Source organism: Centrocercus urophasianus, unplaced genomic scaffold (assembly GCF_019232065.1).
Source record: "Centrocercus urophasianus isolate 14NV4802_14NV808 unplaced genomic scaffold, USGS_Curo_1.0 seq_30, whole genome shotgun sequence".
Lineage (NCBI taxonomy): Eukaryota > Metazoa > Chordata > Aves > Galliformes > Phasianidae > Centrocercus > Centrocercus urophasianus.
The window spans coordinates 8,556,049-8,574,290 of NW_024884867.1; the positions used below are offsets into that span (position 1 = coordinate 8,556,049).

The 18,242-nt window shown below is 38.9% G+C and overlaps 1 protein-coding gene across 1 annotated transcript in view; it reads left to right on the forward strand.

Annotated features, from left to right (window-relative positions):
• The first annotated feature begins 307 nt into the window (after nucleotides 1–307).
• The window catches only part of TMEM132C (transmembrane protein 132C), a 178,704-nt gene continuing 160,769 nt past the window's right edge, over nucleotides 308–18,242 (forward strand). Inside the window, exon 1 of the mRNA XM_042829098.1 lies at nucleotides 308–386. Coding sequence (XP_042685032.1) covers nucleotides 308–386 — 79 coding nt within the window. The remainder of the gene's footprint in view (nucleotides 387–18,242) is intronic.

Consider the following 18,242-nt stretch of genomic DNA (forward strand, 5'->3'; position numbering starts at 1 on the left):
TTTCCGGCGGCTCCGGGATCTCCCTCGTCCTTTGCTGGAAAAGTTTTGCTCGGAGAACGCGGCGCGGTTCTGTCAACCCGGGCTTCCCCCGGTGCTGTGCCCCCCCTCAACCCCCCCGGCCCGCTACCGCTCGGGCGGAGCGCGGAGGGCTGAGGGACGGAGGCGCGGCGGGATGGACGGGAGCCCGGCGCGGAGCTGAGCGGCGCTGGGAGCGAGGCGCGCTCGGCGATGGCCCGCAAGGAGGGCTGACCGGGCGGCTGCGGAGGCTCCCGGAGCCGCTCCCGGGACGTGGCCCCGTCTCCTCGGCATGGCGGGGGCCGCCGGCGGCGGAGGGCCGCGCTGCCCGCAGGCTGTCGGACTGCTGCTCGGGGCGCTGCTGTGCGGAGGTAAGCGGGAAGCGCAGCACCAGTTGATCGCGCTTGGGCTGCGCTGGTTCGCAGCTCCTCGGGATGGCCGCTTGTTTTCCCCGCAGCGGCGTTAAATCTTTCTCCTTCTCCCCCCCCTCCCTCCGCCCCCGTGTCTCTTCTTTTCCTTTTCACATCCCTTCTGTGTTGTCTTGCTCCTTTCCCCCTCTCCCTTCCATCCTCTTATTTCTGCGCTCGTGTTTATATGAATGGGAGCGAACCTTGCGAGCTCGCATGACTGAAACGAGAAGCGGAAAGTTTCCTCGCTTTTTGCAGTGTATACTTCGTTATTGCCTGGTTATAAAGGGCTTTTCTCTGTGGGAATGGTGTTCCCGTGTGGAACGCGGTGAACCTCTAAGGAGCACCGGGCTCAGTGATAGTGCTGAGATTATGGTACATCTCTTTTGGAATTTGGAGTTGTGCAGTAAGAGCTCCCGAGAATGGATAGAAGCAATTACCTGGAGGGAACGAGAAGATTGTTATCAGGATTACAGGGACAGCTGAGGAGAGGTTTGTTTTAGCACAGAGGTCATTGGAATGATCTGATGCTTCCTCTTATCACTGAACTTCTGTGATCAGAGTCGCTTTGATAGAGGGAGATCTCTGAAGTGACCAAGGCATGTAAACTGTGAGATCCAAGCAGCGGCTTCCATGCAGAGCTGTAGGTTATTGCCATATCTCAGCACATCTTGTGATCTTGCTCTGGTCGCGTTAGTTGTGGACACGTTCTGTTTTTTTGGGAATGAAAACTTGCAGAGCTCTTTGCAATTCCAGCTGTTGTAGTCATCCCTAGCAACAGGAAAAGAAATCATTTTGCTTTTTATCCTCTTAATATTAGTGATGCTGTTTGACTGACATAAGAAGATTACTAATAAAAGGCTTTTCATTGTTTAGTTTGATCCAGTCCTGCTGACCTCTTACCGGGGCAGTTGATTGGAGAGGCACCATGGATGTGTACAGAAGCATCTTAAGAATGAAGCAAGGGCTGAACTGGTGGCAATATTTTTCCCATTCAGATTGGTGCAGAAAATAAAGTACTTGGCAGGAAATTGCACGGCCTCTTACTGCCAGTCATTTTAATATAGTACATTAAAACTAATGGACATCCTTGTGACTCAATGTGCCATGAAAGTGCAATGTGAAGTATGTAAATTATGGGACTTTGTTTTGAAAGCTGTGATCTGGAGGTGAGAATTGCATTAGCCTGTGTTCACTTTCAGAGTCTGCAGGAGATTAAGAATTTTAAGGAGTGCCTGGCACCTTTCTAGGGCACCATATCTCTTCTGCCATGCAGCTTTTACAGTTACAAATGCGTCTTCTCCAGTCAGCATTTGCATTAGATTTAATAGAATTGGGCACTGATGTATGGATGCTTTCTTGTAAAAATATTTTCAGTTAGAGAAATATGTAGGTGCTGCTTCGTAAGGGTGGCAGAAAGTGCTACAGTGAGAGGTTATAAACAACCCAACCTCATTAAGCCATTTCTCTTTGCTGGAGCCTGGGTCAGCATTGACTCAGCCATGCTGTAAAAAATAGTCAGTGTTGGTGCCACAGCCAGCCACTAACAGCAGCTGCTGCTGGGGTTTGCTGGGCTGCGTTCTTTGAGAATAAAAGAGAAAATATTATTAATTCAGGGAAGGAAAGCAGAGCTTCTGAGTGGAGAATTTGCCTTTCTGCATTGCTGGGCACGGTGCTGTTGAGAAAAGAGCTGGTTAATTAAACTTATTAAATAAGGTGTTTGTATGGTTTCCTTGTGAGGCCCTAACAAGCGTTTCATTTGCGGTCCCCTTGTGTATTTGCACTCTTTTTGTTGGTGTGTTAGGATAGCAATTGTTCTCGAGAGCCAAAGTCCAAGTAAATGAAAGTCACTTTATAGCTCGTAAGCAGAAACGTTTGTGAATGTGCTGAGAAACTTACTATTATAGACAAGTTGTCATTTGCTATTTAAAGAGCTATATTTACTTCTCTGAACTCATTAACATCTCCTATCAGGCCTGAATTTCTAAGAAAATTCTCCTGAAATGTTGCCTTAGGCCTCAGCATGTCATTATGCTGTGGTTATTATCAAGCTAATAATGTTAATTCATTCAATCTCAAGAAAGAAGCTTGGCATTTCATTTAAGCCATGCCTCTAGTTAGACCAGGATGTATAAAAAGTCAGTGTGCAAAAGTGCTCTTGCATATAGGTGCGTGCACGTGCTTTACATACCAATTATTGGATGCTGTTCCCTAGGTGGAGAGTATGTGTGTGAAATCATATTTACATAAGCAAATCCTAAGTGTATATATTCCTTTCAGGAAATGGCCTCTTTTCAGCAAAGTGCTAATGCATGTGCTTAAGCCTCTTCGTAGTCAGTAGGAAGAATTCATGGGTTCAAGGTTAGATATTTTTAATTCTTTTCTTGAATCTGAGCACTAATGAAGTGAAGGCAAGTGTATGAACCTATTTCATTGTACAATGCATAGAGAAGCAGAATGCATGTATTCTGCTTCATCTCATCTCTGAACTAAAACAGAATAATAGCAATCAGAAGCAAAGAATCCTAAGTAACACCTAAACATGAGTTTCAGGATGTACAGCTGGAGGATTGATTCCTTTGCTGAGAAGCGTGTGTGTATGTAGATACATGGAAGAAAGCACTGAACATGAGCAAGTGTTACATTTGCGTGGTGTTACCAGAGTTCTAGGTATTCAGGTAGACTTCTTACAAAATGCAAGCACAGTTATGCATCCAGAGGCTGGTATATTACCTGCTTTTGTTCTGCTATTTTTTAAATCCAAAATGATGTGATAAATGGAACTTTCATTTGTATGTAATCAATTGATAAACAGCAGAGCATTAGTCTTTCATAAATTTCTAAGTATTATTAAGCATGGCCAAGTTATACTCACTGAGATTTAAAGATGCAGATTTTATTGAGAGTTGAGATTTAATTCTGCATTTTTTACCTCTACTGATGAAAAAGTACATCGGCACCACTGAAAAGTTGTCCTTTAATGAACAGCTAGAAACTGTAAATAATGGTATATTTGTCAGAAGTATTGGCATACAGACTTCCCTTGCTAGTGTTTGCAAAGTAAGGCTCCTCTACAGTAAGTGTCTCAGAGCTGTTGATCGTAGTTGTGGTTAGAGTTGTCTTTTTGAAGGCAACTAGTATAGAGACAGGAAAGTGAACTAAAGTTCAAAATCTCGAGATTTTAATCAGATGCTGCCTCTACAGTCAGGAACACCACTGTCTTGCTGTCTGAGATTTTATCAGTAGTGTCCTTGTTTCTCTTGTTCGCTGTGATCATCATCAACAGTTGGTTAGTTGGTCTGCTAGCTTTTGATCTTTCCTTGGCCATTTTGTCCAGTAGGTTCTTTTCAGTTCTTTTTAATATCTGAATTCTATAGTAATACAACTACGGGTGGTATCCTATAATGCTATAGGAAAATTGGATGTTAACTTCAGGTGTTTGACTGAAATTTGAGTGCTCTGTCCTTCCCAGTGGTGTGCAGTGACTTACTGGCCTTTGTCTCGGTCAAACTCTTGTCCTGACTTGCTCTTGCGGGCCTGAGTCCTTTCTATTTTATTCAGCCTCCCTTACAGACTCAGTACCCTGGCAAAACAGTTTCACAGTGTTCAGCTCTTCAAGCAGTTGTACTGTTTTGTGTTCTGTGGACTGGCTCAGGCTCTAGTGACAGATGTGACCCCTTTGAAATCAGGACGGACAAATGGTGCATTGAAAGTTCATAGCTTCTGCAGTCTCCTCACTTAGAGGTATCTGGCAAAAGCCTGCAGATGTATCTAGCTTTGAAAACAATTTTACTCAAGTACTGCCTGTGTCTGTTTTAGTTAGTAAATGGAAATACTCCCTCTTTGTCTATTTGTTCACATTTTTTTGGGTCAGTACACAGCCTCAGGTCACCATTTTTCTTTTCAACTCTAGTGAAATGACCCAGCGCATCCACTCTTCTATTTTCTTTGCTGTTCTAACGCGTATTAATCTGTTGAGCTTGAATTCCATAAACAAAGTGTCAGCCCCATCAGTAAAATTACAGGCATCTTTGCACCACTGGTCAATTAGCTGAGCTTTTCTTTAGGGAAGTACATTTTGACTAAGTAGTCCTTTGCCACTACACTTAAGAAATGTGCTAATGTTGTACTATTGCACCACTGATCTTGGGTCAGTAACTTTGTGCTTGGAGACAGCCTTTTCTGGCACTTTTGCTTGAATAACACAGATCATACTAATCATAGTTCCGCTGTCATTATCAAAAGCATTCTTTTACAGCTGCAGTTTCAGCAGCTTGACAGATGTAAACAGCTAGACATGGCTCCTTAAGTGGACACTTTATTATATGCTGCAGTAAGAATTTAATCGGATTTTACCATCAGTTAGTGCTACAAGTGCCATGTATAAAGTCAAGCACTTTGTTTGTTGTTTCTTCTCAGATAATGTTTTCAACTTTCTTCTGCAATTTTTATTAAACATGCAGTTTTGTAGAAGAATAGTAATATTTTGTAGTAGTACCAGAGTACTACTTTATCCATTGGTTTCTGTTGCTACCAGAATTAGCGTTTCAGTGCTTTACATCCTATGTTCCTCTCTAAGACTGGGAAACACAAACTTGCTGCAAAGGGAGTGAGAATTGTTCTGTGAATTGCCCTCTTCAGTAATTTGAAGCAAATTCTAAGTCACAAAACAGTGGTTAGAAACTTGGCATTTATAGGGAAACTTCAGCGTTAAATAAACATCTAAAAGCCAGGGGAGAGCTTGCTGATTTTTTGAACAAATCCTTACTGGTCCCTCGAGCACAAGTGGAAGTTGGCTTCCCTGTACATGAAGAGGAAGCCTTAAGTAAATAAAAGGTAAGCTGATAGCCTGTGATACCGGTGCAGCAGAGGGGCTGCTCCACTCGATTCTGCTCTTCAGCTGCAACACAGAATCATAGAGGACAGATACAGGAGTGCATCTACCACAGTACTTCTAATGTATTACTTATGTAATTGCTGCCTTTTTCCGCTTGATAAATGCTTTTCAACTGAACTGTTCTTTCTTCAAAAGTATTTTAAAAACTGATACAATCGCAAAACAAAAAGGGGGAGAGAGTTTTAAGTCATTTATTTTTTTATTGCTTATTTATTGCATCTAAATTCAATAACTTTTTCATTAAGGAAACTGTTTCAGAAAACAATCATTTGGACTTTTTGTAAATGTATTCAGATATGAACTTAGAATAGCATGGATACTCTACAAAGCACATCATTAGTGCTTTTCTATAGTGTTGTTCTGATATTGCAAAAATGAATTGCCTCAGTATGACTTGTGTGAAAAGATTAATCATTACAAATGTCTATTGAAAAGCATTTTAATTTTACATAGCAATTTAACTTTTACTTCCATTCTCAATGGCAAGAAAAGCTTCAACATTAGCTTCTGTCCTTGTGAAATTCCGTTTTCCAACCAGTTGCACTGCCTGAGCATCAGTACCTCACTGGCTTGAGCCAGTGTAAATTGTTTCTGCCCTCTTCCAAACTGAACAACCATCTGACATGCCTGATTCCTCTGAGAGCTGCTTCGGGGAGATAAAACACACAAAAAAAGTGTTGTTGATTGTTGGTTGTGTTTTGTCCTTTTTTTTTTTTTTTTTTTTGTTTGTTTGTTTTGTTTTTAATTTTGCATCACCATGGGATCAACAGACTGCTTGTATAAGGGAAAAAAAAAAAGGATGGACTCAAGTTGGGGAGAGACTGCTTAGGTGATTGTGGTACTGCAGCCTAACACTTAGAGCAGTATGGCTTTAATTTGTACGTGTGACACCATAGTAAAAGAAGAGATTGTTATGGGAATTGCTTACATGTATCCAATGCAGGATATTAAACACTAAGAGGTTAGAGAATGAAAGGCACTTGGTGAACCATGCCACGTTAATTTTTTGTGTTGGGTGCTTTTCTCCTGTTGTTGATCCTGTACAAATAATAGTAATGGTTGCATTGATGTAGCGCCTTATTTTTAACTAAAAGAAAAAAGTCAAAGCCAACAAAAAAAACCAACAATGAATTAAAAACACTGCAATGCAATTAAAAAGCCTGTACTGTTATTGCAAACAGGACTGGTAGAATCGCTTGTTAGAATCAACATTAAGAGTTAGGTTTTAGTTTAAGTTCTCTCTCCATTAACACCAAGCATCTGCCTCAGATTGAGTAATTTATTTATTAATTTTTTTTCCAAAACTTCAGCCAAGAGTTCAGTGGCTTACAAGAACAAAGCTATGTGTGTGGGGGGAAGGAGAGGAGGGAAGCATGGATTTTCTTTTGTTTAAAAATAGTTACTCTTACTTGAGAAGTGCTGATACCCTTATGGAACTTGAGATCTGAAGAAAGTCTGTGGTTGATTTGGTGGGATGTCAAGTCAGAAATGTTACAAACAATGTTTGCTTGTGACAAGGAAGGCCTTGATGAATCCTTACAGTTAATGCTATGTAAATTGTTATGCTCTAGGCATATTCTGTGACAGAGCCCTTCTTTCCTTGTGATTGCATATTCTGAACTGCAGAAGTTTGATCTGGGCAAAGTGTAAGAGACAATGTAGGGACACTGTCTATCTTTGTGCTCTCAAAGTGCTCCATCCCCTTCCCTAGCTGCAGGGGTGGTTTTTGGAAAATGAAATTGCTTCAGTGCATTAAAGGAAGGACAAAAACTAGACAGCAAGATGTGGAGCGAAATGAGCAAAATAAAAATGAAAAAGGAAACTGTGGTCTGAAAGGCAGCAAGGGCAAGGTCTGGGAATGGGTAGAAAAAGGTCAGGCTTTCTGTGTAAGGAGGAGACTAGAAATGTAGGGAAGGGTCTGCCTGGAGGTGATGTGGAGGAGGTTAGGGTGAGGGTTTGCCAAAAGATAGGAATCTTGGGGAAATAGCACTGAGGTCTGTGTCAAGGTCATGTCTTGGGACTGAGACTAAGACTGAAATAAGAAATGTGTAGGGGAGCACATTTGGGTTTAGATCAATTTCTGATAGAAAGAGGGACTAAGGCCTGAGCAGGTTGGATCTAGAAGTACACAGCCACTAGGATATGTTTTTTTGTCAAAGTCTGGAATGTAAAGTGGTCCTGTAGCAAAGGACTGTGAAGGGAAGTACATGGTGATGAAACCATTACACAAATTAAGAGCAGGTCTGCTGCGATGTCTCCCTGCCCCAAGGCCCTCTGTAATCAGGTAGAACCTTCCTGTTGACATGAATGGCTATGGATTCAGGCCCAGCTGCTTTCCATTTTAATTCATGATTTTAATTCTTGTAGTCTGCAACTGAATTGTTTGGTGTACCGCGACTCTGGGACCTGTGTTGGAATGATGACACTGCCATGATGTAACTGGGCTGTTACAGTGCTTTTCTTATATGCTCTCATCTTCAGTGAATTTTCAGTCAGTGGTGTGTATGTGCCAGTGGAGAATCTAATTATGCATTATCCATCTTAAATCTTTTAAATCTCACTTATTTTTAAAAAGCTGAACTTGTCAATGCTTGCGCTTCTGCATTTTCAATGATGAGTTTAATATAGGATTTCTTCTGTGTATGCTCTGCTCTTCTAATGGATACCCTGATATTTGATATTGTTTCACTGCTCCTGATGTGCAGTAGTGGACTGATTGGACTGAGAAGATGTTTTTCTTTGTGTAATTTGGGATTTGCAAATGAATCATACAAAGTATGGGAAACGTGAGTGGAAAAGGCTGCACATTTTCTGAAGACAGCATCTGTGCCATGAATTGCTTGCTTGAAGAATTTGTACGTGAGGCGCTTTGGCAGCACACATGCCTAACATAATTGTAAAGCCTGTGCCTCTCGTAAAAGCTGATGTGACATTACATGAGTTGGATTATTCTTGACTGGTCTCTTGTGATTGTCCTGGTATGTCTTGAGATTTGAATATACACAATAATGACAAACCTTACTGTTTTAAAACAAGTGTTCAATTTAGAAGAGTGACTCTAATAGTTGTTTTCGTCTTTGATGTTTTCAAAAAAGACTGTCCTATGTTAGAAATACTATTGAATTTCTAGTGCTTTTAAATGCCTTCATGATTCTGTTGTTCATAATCATCCTGTCAATAACTTCAGAAAGAAATTATTAAAAGAATTCATAAATTAAGGTACATTCTTCCTATATACTCTTGTTCTTCTGTCTGCAAAGGGAAGATAAAGATATATATCTTTCTTAGTGGGAATAGCAAGAAATAGTAAGCAGGGTTCCCAGGTTTCTTTCATTCTTCCTCCAGCTGTGTGTGTGTGATTGCTTAGGTAACTTCTCTGATTTCATTTGCTCGTGTGTCAAATGGCAATTACTGTAGCATTTATTATCTGATTGTCTTTCTGTTATTCATAATAGGAATGAAAAAAAAATTAGGAGGGGGTAAAATTGCAAGTCCTTTTTACAAGATTTGTAACTGGTTACAAAGCAATATGAATTATTACTCTTTTTTTTTTTTTTTTTTAACCAAACATAGCCTCCCGATATGAGATCAGCATCACCTGATGGTACTCAGTAATTCACTAGATAAGTTCATTAGTCATATGTTTAGATTGAATCTGTAAGCTAATGTATCAGCAAAATGGTAGAGTGAATTTTTCCAACTCTGTGTGAAACAGTGGAAGGAGTATGTTGTTTTCTTTTCATCTGGAGCATCATGAGCAGTTTGTGGATGAAAGTAGAGTGCTGGTCTGGAAAGATGTGTAATGCAATGTCAATCTGGAAGGTCTTACTTCATTACTTTATGTACCATTATTCAATGAATCACAGATTCATGATGTTTCCGTGGCTATTTAACAGATTGAAGTTGGATATCACTGTGTTTCAGGCTCAAAGCTTTACCATTCCTCAAAGCTTCAGGCTTCCATTGAACTTTAGTCTTGGTTTTGAAAATTCATTTAGAATTAAATTAGCTGTAGCAACAGAACTGTGACACTTTAATAGGAATCATCAGATGACATTTAAACATGATCATGTAGTGCTGCAATGTCAAAACTGGTTTGGGGTAAAAATCGTGCCTTCAGGCAGTGTTGTTCAAGAGGGTCACAAAATGCAAACAGTTTATCTGAAGATTACTTATATTGGTTTGTTTTTGTGTTTACCAGGAGGAGGACCCACATTTGTCAGTTGAACATGAAGTTCAGAATGTCTGTAGGATTTTGGATCCTGACTTAGACCCTGAAAAGGATCTCATCTTTGTATGGTGAATCAAACTAACAGTGGTCCAAATGCACTTATAGTTTAGGAGTGGTCCAAATACTTATATTCTAGGAATATTCTGATCTTTTTTTGTACTACGTGTCTCTTGTGCATGATCTTTGTTTATCATTTAATAAGATTATGTCACATTGAAGCCTTAGACCACAATGCACTCGTGACTTTTTGCAATTCATTATTTTACTGGACTTTTCTGAAATTAAAAATTGAGTTTTAGAATCTGTACATGAAATAACTACAGAGACACTGGCATAAGTTGTTAGCTCATCAAATCCCAGTTCCTTTGTAATTAAGGAAATTCTGCACCATGGGCACTTGGTCAAGTTAAAATTTATCTACTTATTTCAGTAGGAGCCTTGCCATTCATCAAGATTTCAGCCCACATACGTATTAGTCTGTATGTATCTAACAATTCATGGATGCTTGGTAAAGTATCTTTGTTCTACCTAATTTTACCATGTATATGGTATGAAAAGATATGAGAAGAAACAGATTGGATGAAGAGGACACTTCTAGTGCAGTTCGTGGGCAAAGAGCAGTTTTGTGTGAATCCTTTTCCAGCATTTACATATATTCATTTGCTGGAAGAGAGAAGCTAGTTCAAGATGCCAGATCTAATTTGGCACTGCTAGGCACTGTCAGAGTTGAATTGACTTTGGACGTCTTTTTATGTTAATTAGTCTGTTTGTAAGTGGTAGATGCTGTTTGAAAAATACTGTTTTGACATCCTCTGTTGGAGAATGTTAAAAACAATTCCTTGGAGTCTGTTCAAATTTTCCAGAAAATGTTTAATCAAAATAACATGATTGTTACAAGCAATGGAGTTTAAATAACTTATGCTTTTGTATTTCTTTGGGGTGAAAACTATGATAAAATACAACTAGAGCTCTATTATTCCATCCCTCATCTTGCTGTAGCCCTGCATGGGGATTCAGGAGGCACAGAGAGAGGATCTGACATTTTGGTGGAAGTTCTGGCAACATAGTTTTTATCTCTGACTTTATCTCCTAACAGATCATTTCATCCTTTCTGTCTTCATCTCACTTTTGATACTCCTGTATTCTTTATGACCTGGAATAGCTGTCTGATACAAAAGAGAGATGGTAGTAAGGAAGGGCAATATTTTCATTGGTAGGCTAAAGAATTAGAATATCTTAGTTCTTCATGTTGTTCGAATGTTAAAACTCACTTCAGTTTGGAGTATCAATATTGATGTGCTGATTTCTGGCAGAAGTGATCTAGATAATAATGTGTGCTGCTCACGTGTGTGATTCATCGAACCAAACGCGGATGTCTGCTTTAAAGTGACTTGTTTTGTGGGCTTCAGTTGAAGGTGTTGTCTGTAACTTTCCTACAATAGGATCACCAACTCAGCTACACATGAATGCTGATGTTATAACACTGTAAGTATAGATGAGATTAACTGAACTCATAGAGACTTCTCTGAGGAGATAGACACACCTGGAACTTTTAAGTGGTCACAGTCCTTAGAAACTGTTTCTGTTTGAGCTCTAACTTAGGTTTATAGGCCACTGGAGTACTCTGTTCCCTCACCCACAGGTGAGTAAGAACTGTTTGCAGAGGGTTATTCAAACTGATATGTTGTTTTGACTCCAAAGTACAACCAAATCAACCATTAGTATTTCTTTATGCTGAGTGCTAGAGGTCCTAGCTGAAAAGATCAGTTCTGTAACCTTTTCTCTACTTATTCTGGATTTGGTTACTCAAAACTGTAAATCCAACACATACCATCTGTAGTAGAAATGCTGAGTGATGGAGCACCTGGTGGGAAGGCAGGGCCAACCCAGGGGAGCTCAGGTGCAGGCAATGTACCTGAGTGACCAGAAGGCTGGAGCCAGGATCCAGCCCTTCCCAGACCTCATTTAAGGTTTGGCAGTAGAGGCGAGGGGATCTTTTGCTGGAGGTCCCTGCATGCCTGTGGCTTTCTGAAGGTGAGTAGTAATTTTCCTTTTTTTCTGCATCTGCTGTATTTGGGTTTGTTCTTATTTGCTGTAGCTAGGGACTTTGTCACCATGCTGTTACTGCTGTACTTTTCAGTTGTGGGTTGCTATTCTCTGGTTGTATTCGTTTCTGACGGTTTTTGAAGACATCTTTGGGTTTTTATTGAGATTTAAGTTCTGTGCTAGCATGCTATAAATATAATTAACACTAATATTTGAGTTCATTCTGAATGTATTTTTTTGTCCCCTGTCTCCCTCCCCAGCATTTATAACTTTCAACTGAAAATGAAATCAAATAGTGTAAGTTTTAGGGAAACTGTTTTCAAGAAACAGCAAATGTGAACCACATGGAGTACTCAGGATGTGAAGACTTAGTTTAAGAAGTCTTTTTTTCATTGGAAAAACTAACTCTAGTAGGTTTACTAAGCAATATTTCAAAGCAGTTTGAGATGAAAAGTCTGTGGTGTAATTCATTGCATATGTGATAATTCCTACTGGATCAGTATTATATCAAAGACAGGGGAGTAAATTTCTTTTTGTGGGGGGCTTGAGTAGATATTTTAAGGAACGAATTTACTTACAGTTGTTTTCTGAGTGGCAGATATCTGCATGTCAGAACATCAGATATAGATTAATTGGTCAGCTCCATACAATATAATACCCTTTTAAAGTGGGACTTTCTCAAGCTGTAGCACTTTTAACTGAAGTTTTCTAAGCTGCGTATTTTCTCACTGATTTGAGAAAGTTTTTTGTTAAGTGGTTCAGTTGTTTCCAAGAACAAATCCAGCTAAAAATTGAGTTCTAGCCAGCAAGAATCATTTCTCTGAGTAGTATTATTTGGGTTAAATCCTGCAATTTTCACTGTTAGAGGAAAGATAAATGGTGTTTTCCTTAATCTCTTTCTGAAATAGTGATGAATAAAAATGACTGCTAGCGTTCATACATAAGTAAGATTCATGACTGCAGATAATACCTGCAAGCGTGTCACAGCACTATTAGAAAAAAGAACCAACACAAAACTGGGATAAAAATGCTTTTGAAACCATATAACTTTTGGGTAACTTCCATGAGAATTCTATTCTAAGTTGCCAGAGCTTTGAGCCTGCAAATTGAGTTTACTCTATTTTTAATATAAAATCAAGAGGTTGACAGCTATGTTGCTATGTGAATCTTGTGTTTGTGGAGCACGCAGTCTCAGATAAGGAGATGTTTTCCTTTAACTGTTATAAAGCCATGATGGGACCAATTTTTAGGGCAAAAACTGAAGCTACAGAAGCTTCCTTCTGTGCTCTCGGAATGTCTCATTCCTTTGCTCATTTCTATGCTGAGCAAGGGTGGAAGCAATCTCAGTGGATGAAAGGGGTTAAGGAACAGGTGGTTGTTTATGGCTCTGCTGTCTCATTCCATGCACAGGATGGATAGTTTTCTGGGGGGAAAAATAACTTTGTTGTTGTTCTGAATGAGGTTATTGTCTGTGGACTTCTGCTTCATTAGTTACAGAATCTGGAAGGTGCATGGATATAATGGGCTCAGCACGACTTTTTTTGAATCTATACAGAGAATTTTCATCTTTTTTTTCCTCACTTGGTGTTGGTGACAGCATCCTGGAATGTATCTTCAGTAGCCCATTGAAGACCATGTGACTGCCCTCTTGAACCAAATGCAAACTGCAGAAGAAAGATAGAGGATATATGATTCTGAACATGTTATGTTACAGCTCAAAAACTTCCCTAGGCAGTCAGGGCTCTGCTTTCTGAATCCCTACTTTATTTTTTCTTTCTGTATCCAGACACGCTGGATAGGTTTGCAGGTTAGCTTAGAAGAATGACTGAAGAAAGATAATGTTGGTTAAAACAGCTCAGTAACATTGTGGAGAATTATTTTCTATTCTTGTTCCTGCCATGGAGTTGATGTGATACTTTAAAGAAAGCAGATTTTCATGCCATAATTTTACATTTTTTAGATCTGTCCTTAGAGTAAGCAAGAGATTTGCTCTGAGTTAACACTAATACTTTGAGAAATGAGGCTGTAGGTTTTCTAAATAAGGAGTTTGTATTAGCAGATGCTTCTGAGTTAAGTTACTAATTTAGCTGCGGTGCAGTTAAAATTACAGAAAATGCTGTCCTAGGGAAGTGTTGTGCAAGTAAATGAGTTAATATTTTTGAAGTGCTCTGTGGGATGCCATGAAAAGCAACACAAAATGACACTGGGGTAGTAATAGTTCAGTGCAACACTTAAATATTATCTTGGATTAGTACATAAGGTTATACATAATGATAAAGAAATGGTGAGCTGCTGTCTATTCTTTCAGCCTTAGAACTTATTTGGAAGCATGAATGTCATTAAAGGCTGTATCTGAATGCATATGTATGTGGGCATGAATTAAGTTAAGTCTGGATTTCCTTATTACTTTTTTTAGTGCTTTACTTGGCAGATGTAACATTCTTTTTTTCTTTTTGTGAAGAAACCTTCTGGCTCATTGTAGGCTATTCCTGCTGCTTTTTAATATCCTTTGAGATTGATTCATGAAGTGCCAACATCTTGAACTGTGGAAAAAGAGAAAGACTTTAAAGACGCTGAATACATGGGAATGGATTTGAACTCGGACTCTTTCAGTGCCACTTTAATCTGAAAGAGGCATCTTGTGATTCAAAGAGCTTTAGCTGTTAAGTAAGGCCATTAACTCCATCAGTTCTATTTTGATAAATACTCAGCAAATTATCAAAGAGTGTAAAGAGTGTTTAGAACTGGTTTATTGGAATACTTTAGGAAACAACGTATTTCTTGGTTAACTTTTCAGTATGTCAGTATGTGAAAACTACTTAGAAGAAAAAATTGTCCAAATAGGTAGATGAATGTCACTAACACAAAAGCATTCTTGAATTGACTTGATTTTAGGTAAATGCATGTTTATGTTTCACTAGCTTGATAGCTCATTGCAGAGAATGATATCATAAAGAAACCAAAGCTCCAGTGAGCTGACTGAAAGGGAGACTTTTCACCTTTGAAGGTGATGATATCCTTTGGAAGGTAGCAGATGCTCCATTAATTCACTGTTTTCCCAGAAGAGGGAAGAATTAAATATTTAGAGAGCAAATCAGAAGTGTGTTTTTAAGGAATCAGAAGTCCATTTGATGGTTATGGAGTTCCTGAATGCTTTCTGAAATGCCTATCTTCGCCCTATGTGATTATATTTTCTTCTATTTACTTGCTCTTTACCAGCTAAATTCAGTACAGAAGACTCCTTAGCTGGTAAGCCAGAATTTTATCCTAGTATATTTCTGGTAAGAGGGCTATCTTGAAAGTAAAATGCTTTGTGCTCTCTTTTGTTTTCAGTGTTACCACAGACCTGTTATTTGTAGCTCGGATGGATAATTTCTGGAAACCTGTTTAGTTTCCTTAGGCTCATTTTCGCACTTTTTTCTTTATGTCATCTGTTAAAAAAAATAATTCTGAAGGAAATGTGGCATTCAAATAACTGTAACTGAGAACGGAAGTCTTTAATTTAGACAGTTCAGCAATGCTGTCTGTGTTACAGAACCACAAGCTTTTCTTTGATGAACAGTATTGACCTGGAGGATTTCTCATAAGTTCAGTGGGGTTGGAAGCATCATGGTCTATTATGAAACCTAGACTGAAATGCAGAGTTTTAATACAGGTGAATCCAGAAGCTCTGCTTTATTCAAGTCTGGACTTGAATGAAGCACATTGGACTGTCTGTTCTGTACATAGAACAGCTCAGTATATCACCAAAACAACATCAGACAGTTTAACTTGCTGCTATTCCTACTCAAGCTGCTCACATCCAGATTGCATGTAGACACATCTGCAATTATCCTTGCATCTTGCCAATCCTTGGACCTGTCCTCAAGAGCTGTGTAGACACAGGCATTGTGTCTCCTACCTGTGACAGCAAGTCCATCATTTCCATACAGTGTGTTCCAGGTGCAGATTTGGGCTTTGACCAGAACAAAGTTTATTGCCTCTTGTTTTATACTTTGCTTGTTTTTCAAACGTGGCCATTATATTGGCCAAGTACCCATAATAAATTATTTTTATGTATCTAATTCATTCTCAATGAAACGCACCAATCCATTAAGGATTCTGCACTAAAAACTGTAGCTCGTTATTTGTTCTTGTGGTGTATGACATCAGTAGAATGCCACAAGTTAATTACATTCTTAATTACAGCTTTGTATTGAGTTAGGGACCTATTATACATAGAATAATTGAAAACCTGCTGAGATCATGTCTGGTAATATCTAATTGTATCCCATGATTTTTTTTTTTTTCCCCCTAAACTTTAAATAAATACTGGTATTTCATTTAGCATGGTTTTAATTAATTGACAAGAGAAATGTAATTAGAGCTGAGGCAACAGACCAACTGTATTAAAATAATCACTCCCAAATTAATCACATTTTGGGGAACAATTAAGTTTCCAGAGCAGAAGCTGTTCTGTTGCATTTCTGGAAAACCTTGGGCAGACACAGCTGAAGAAATCATTTGCTGCTCATAGAGGAGGAGAAAGAACTCAATGTTCAGAGGTATTCAGAGTGCTCTTTCAACCTAAAGAAACTCGATATCCTTGTAGCTTCAGGCATCAGTGACCTAAGAATAGCACAGGAAGAGAACTGGAATCCCATAATTTTCCTGGGTGTTCAGAGGGGCAGGATGTGACTGTATAGCACCAGTAACACAAGAGACTACTGATGACCTGAAGAGCTGAGATGTTATCCCAGCTTTTCTTGGCTCCAGTAGAGTTACTAGCTAGCTGCCAGGAGCAGAAGAGTTTCACCTCAGCATCAGTGAATGCGTGTTATGCCTTGGGCTCCTTGAACTTCCTGTCCATGCTTTCCAATGTGCATCTGCCTGGTTGTGGCAGTATTCTGGAAGCTGCTTTGCCATCTACCATCCTGAGAGCTCTGTTGCAGGTAACAGGAAAATGTTTTGTTTCGTCTTTTCCTTCTCTCTGAACATGTTTATCTGCTCCTACCACTGATATCAAGAGCAAGTAGTTAGCTGAATTAGGCAGGATCTAGAAGTGAAAATGTTTATCAATAAAATCTTCTCTGATCTTAGGCAGAACTGCATTTTAAAGGAGTTATTTGATGATGTGCTTCTGAATAATATTTTTAATGACCATTTCTGAGGCTGAAATGCAAGCAGGAGGTTTGGATACATCCCTATCTCATTTTCCTTTTATGACTTGAAAGTTGCTTTTGGAAATGATTATTTTGTATGCAATATATGTTACGTATAAAAGCTTTATTTAAACTGTAATAAAGCTTTAATTCCAGGATGGAGAGTATCTTTTTTTTTTTTTTTTTTTTTTCCAGAAAGATGCATTTATTTCAGGAAATAGTTATGTTTCCATTTTGTAGCCTTAGTTATAGGATATAATGTTTTTCTAGTTGATATCTTCAAAAACTTTGTTAGCATATTTAAACCTATCTATATGTAACTATGCATATGCTTTTTTTATAAATGAAGAGCATATGCAAGGATAAAAATGATGCGCAAGAGCAGGTTTGAGATCTCACTGTGCCTGGACACAAGCAGCAATGCTAAGTACATCAACTGCAAACTGGCTGGCAGCCATAGCACATAGAATGAAGGGAATGTTTGCCTAAAAGACTAGATTGTGTCAGGCATGACTAAGCAGGAATTCTAGCTAAAATGTGTTAGCACATTGAATGCTTAGAGGAAAATAAGAACGTTTGTGGTCTTATCTTTGTTCACTGGAGATGAGATTTGATATTTTTTAATATAAAAATCAGGGAAGGGAAAAACCAACAGTGCAAAGTTCATTTCCTTAAAGAAAGCTGTACAGGTGACTGAATATTTTCTGTGTCTCTGTTTCTTCTGGAATACGCACCTTTTCTAATATCCTTGTAGCTCATCAAGCACTGGACTAGCAGCAATTAAAGCTTTAATTATGCCCATGCGCTGAACTGACCCATTGAGAGAAAGGGTGAGACTGCATGAAGGGGAGGGCACTTCAAGAGAGTAAAGTGATGAAAGGCAGCAGTAGCCAGGGCTTATATTTTCTTATTTATTTATTATATTTTGTTATTGTTTACTCTTGAGGATAAGAGCTGTTCGTATGCACGTATGTTGCAGGATCTGCTTTCTGCTGAATTTCTAGGCATGTGGAAAGGGACAGCAGAGTCATAACTTCTTGGAATAAGTTATCTAATAGGTCAAATAGCAAAGAACTAACAGCAGTAAAAATTTTCTCCCTTTAGGTCCTTTCATAGGACCTTTGTTTACAATGGACTAAGATATTATTTAACCTCTTTTTTTTTTTTTTTTTTCCCAGTGAATGAGAAGAATTTGTGGGGAAGCATGTGATTTGTACTTCACTTTTTTGACATTAAAAATACTTTCTTTCAGGAGGAGGTCTGTAGTAGTTGAACTGTGCTCGCGCTAGGTAGATGAGAACCACTTGCTATAAGGTTTCTGAAACATTGTTCCTTTTAATTATAAATGTGGAGAGTATGCTGCTGGCGTACATTTTCCTGTTTGATTATTAGTCTTCTGTTATGGACTGTCATGTTCTTTCCTCAGTACTTCTCTTATATTAACCTGACTGGATATGTGTTCACACTGGTGAATGGATAACTGTATTCATGTTTATGTAATTTGG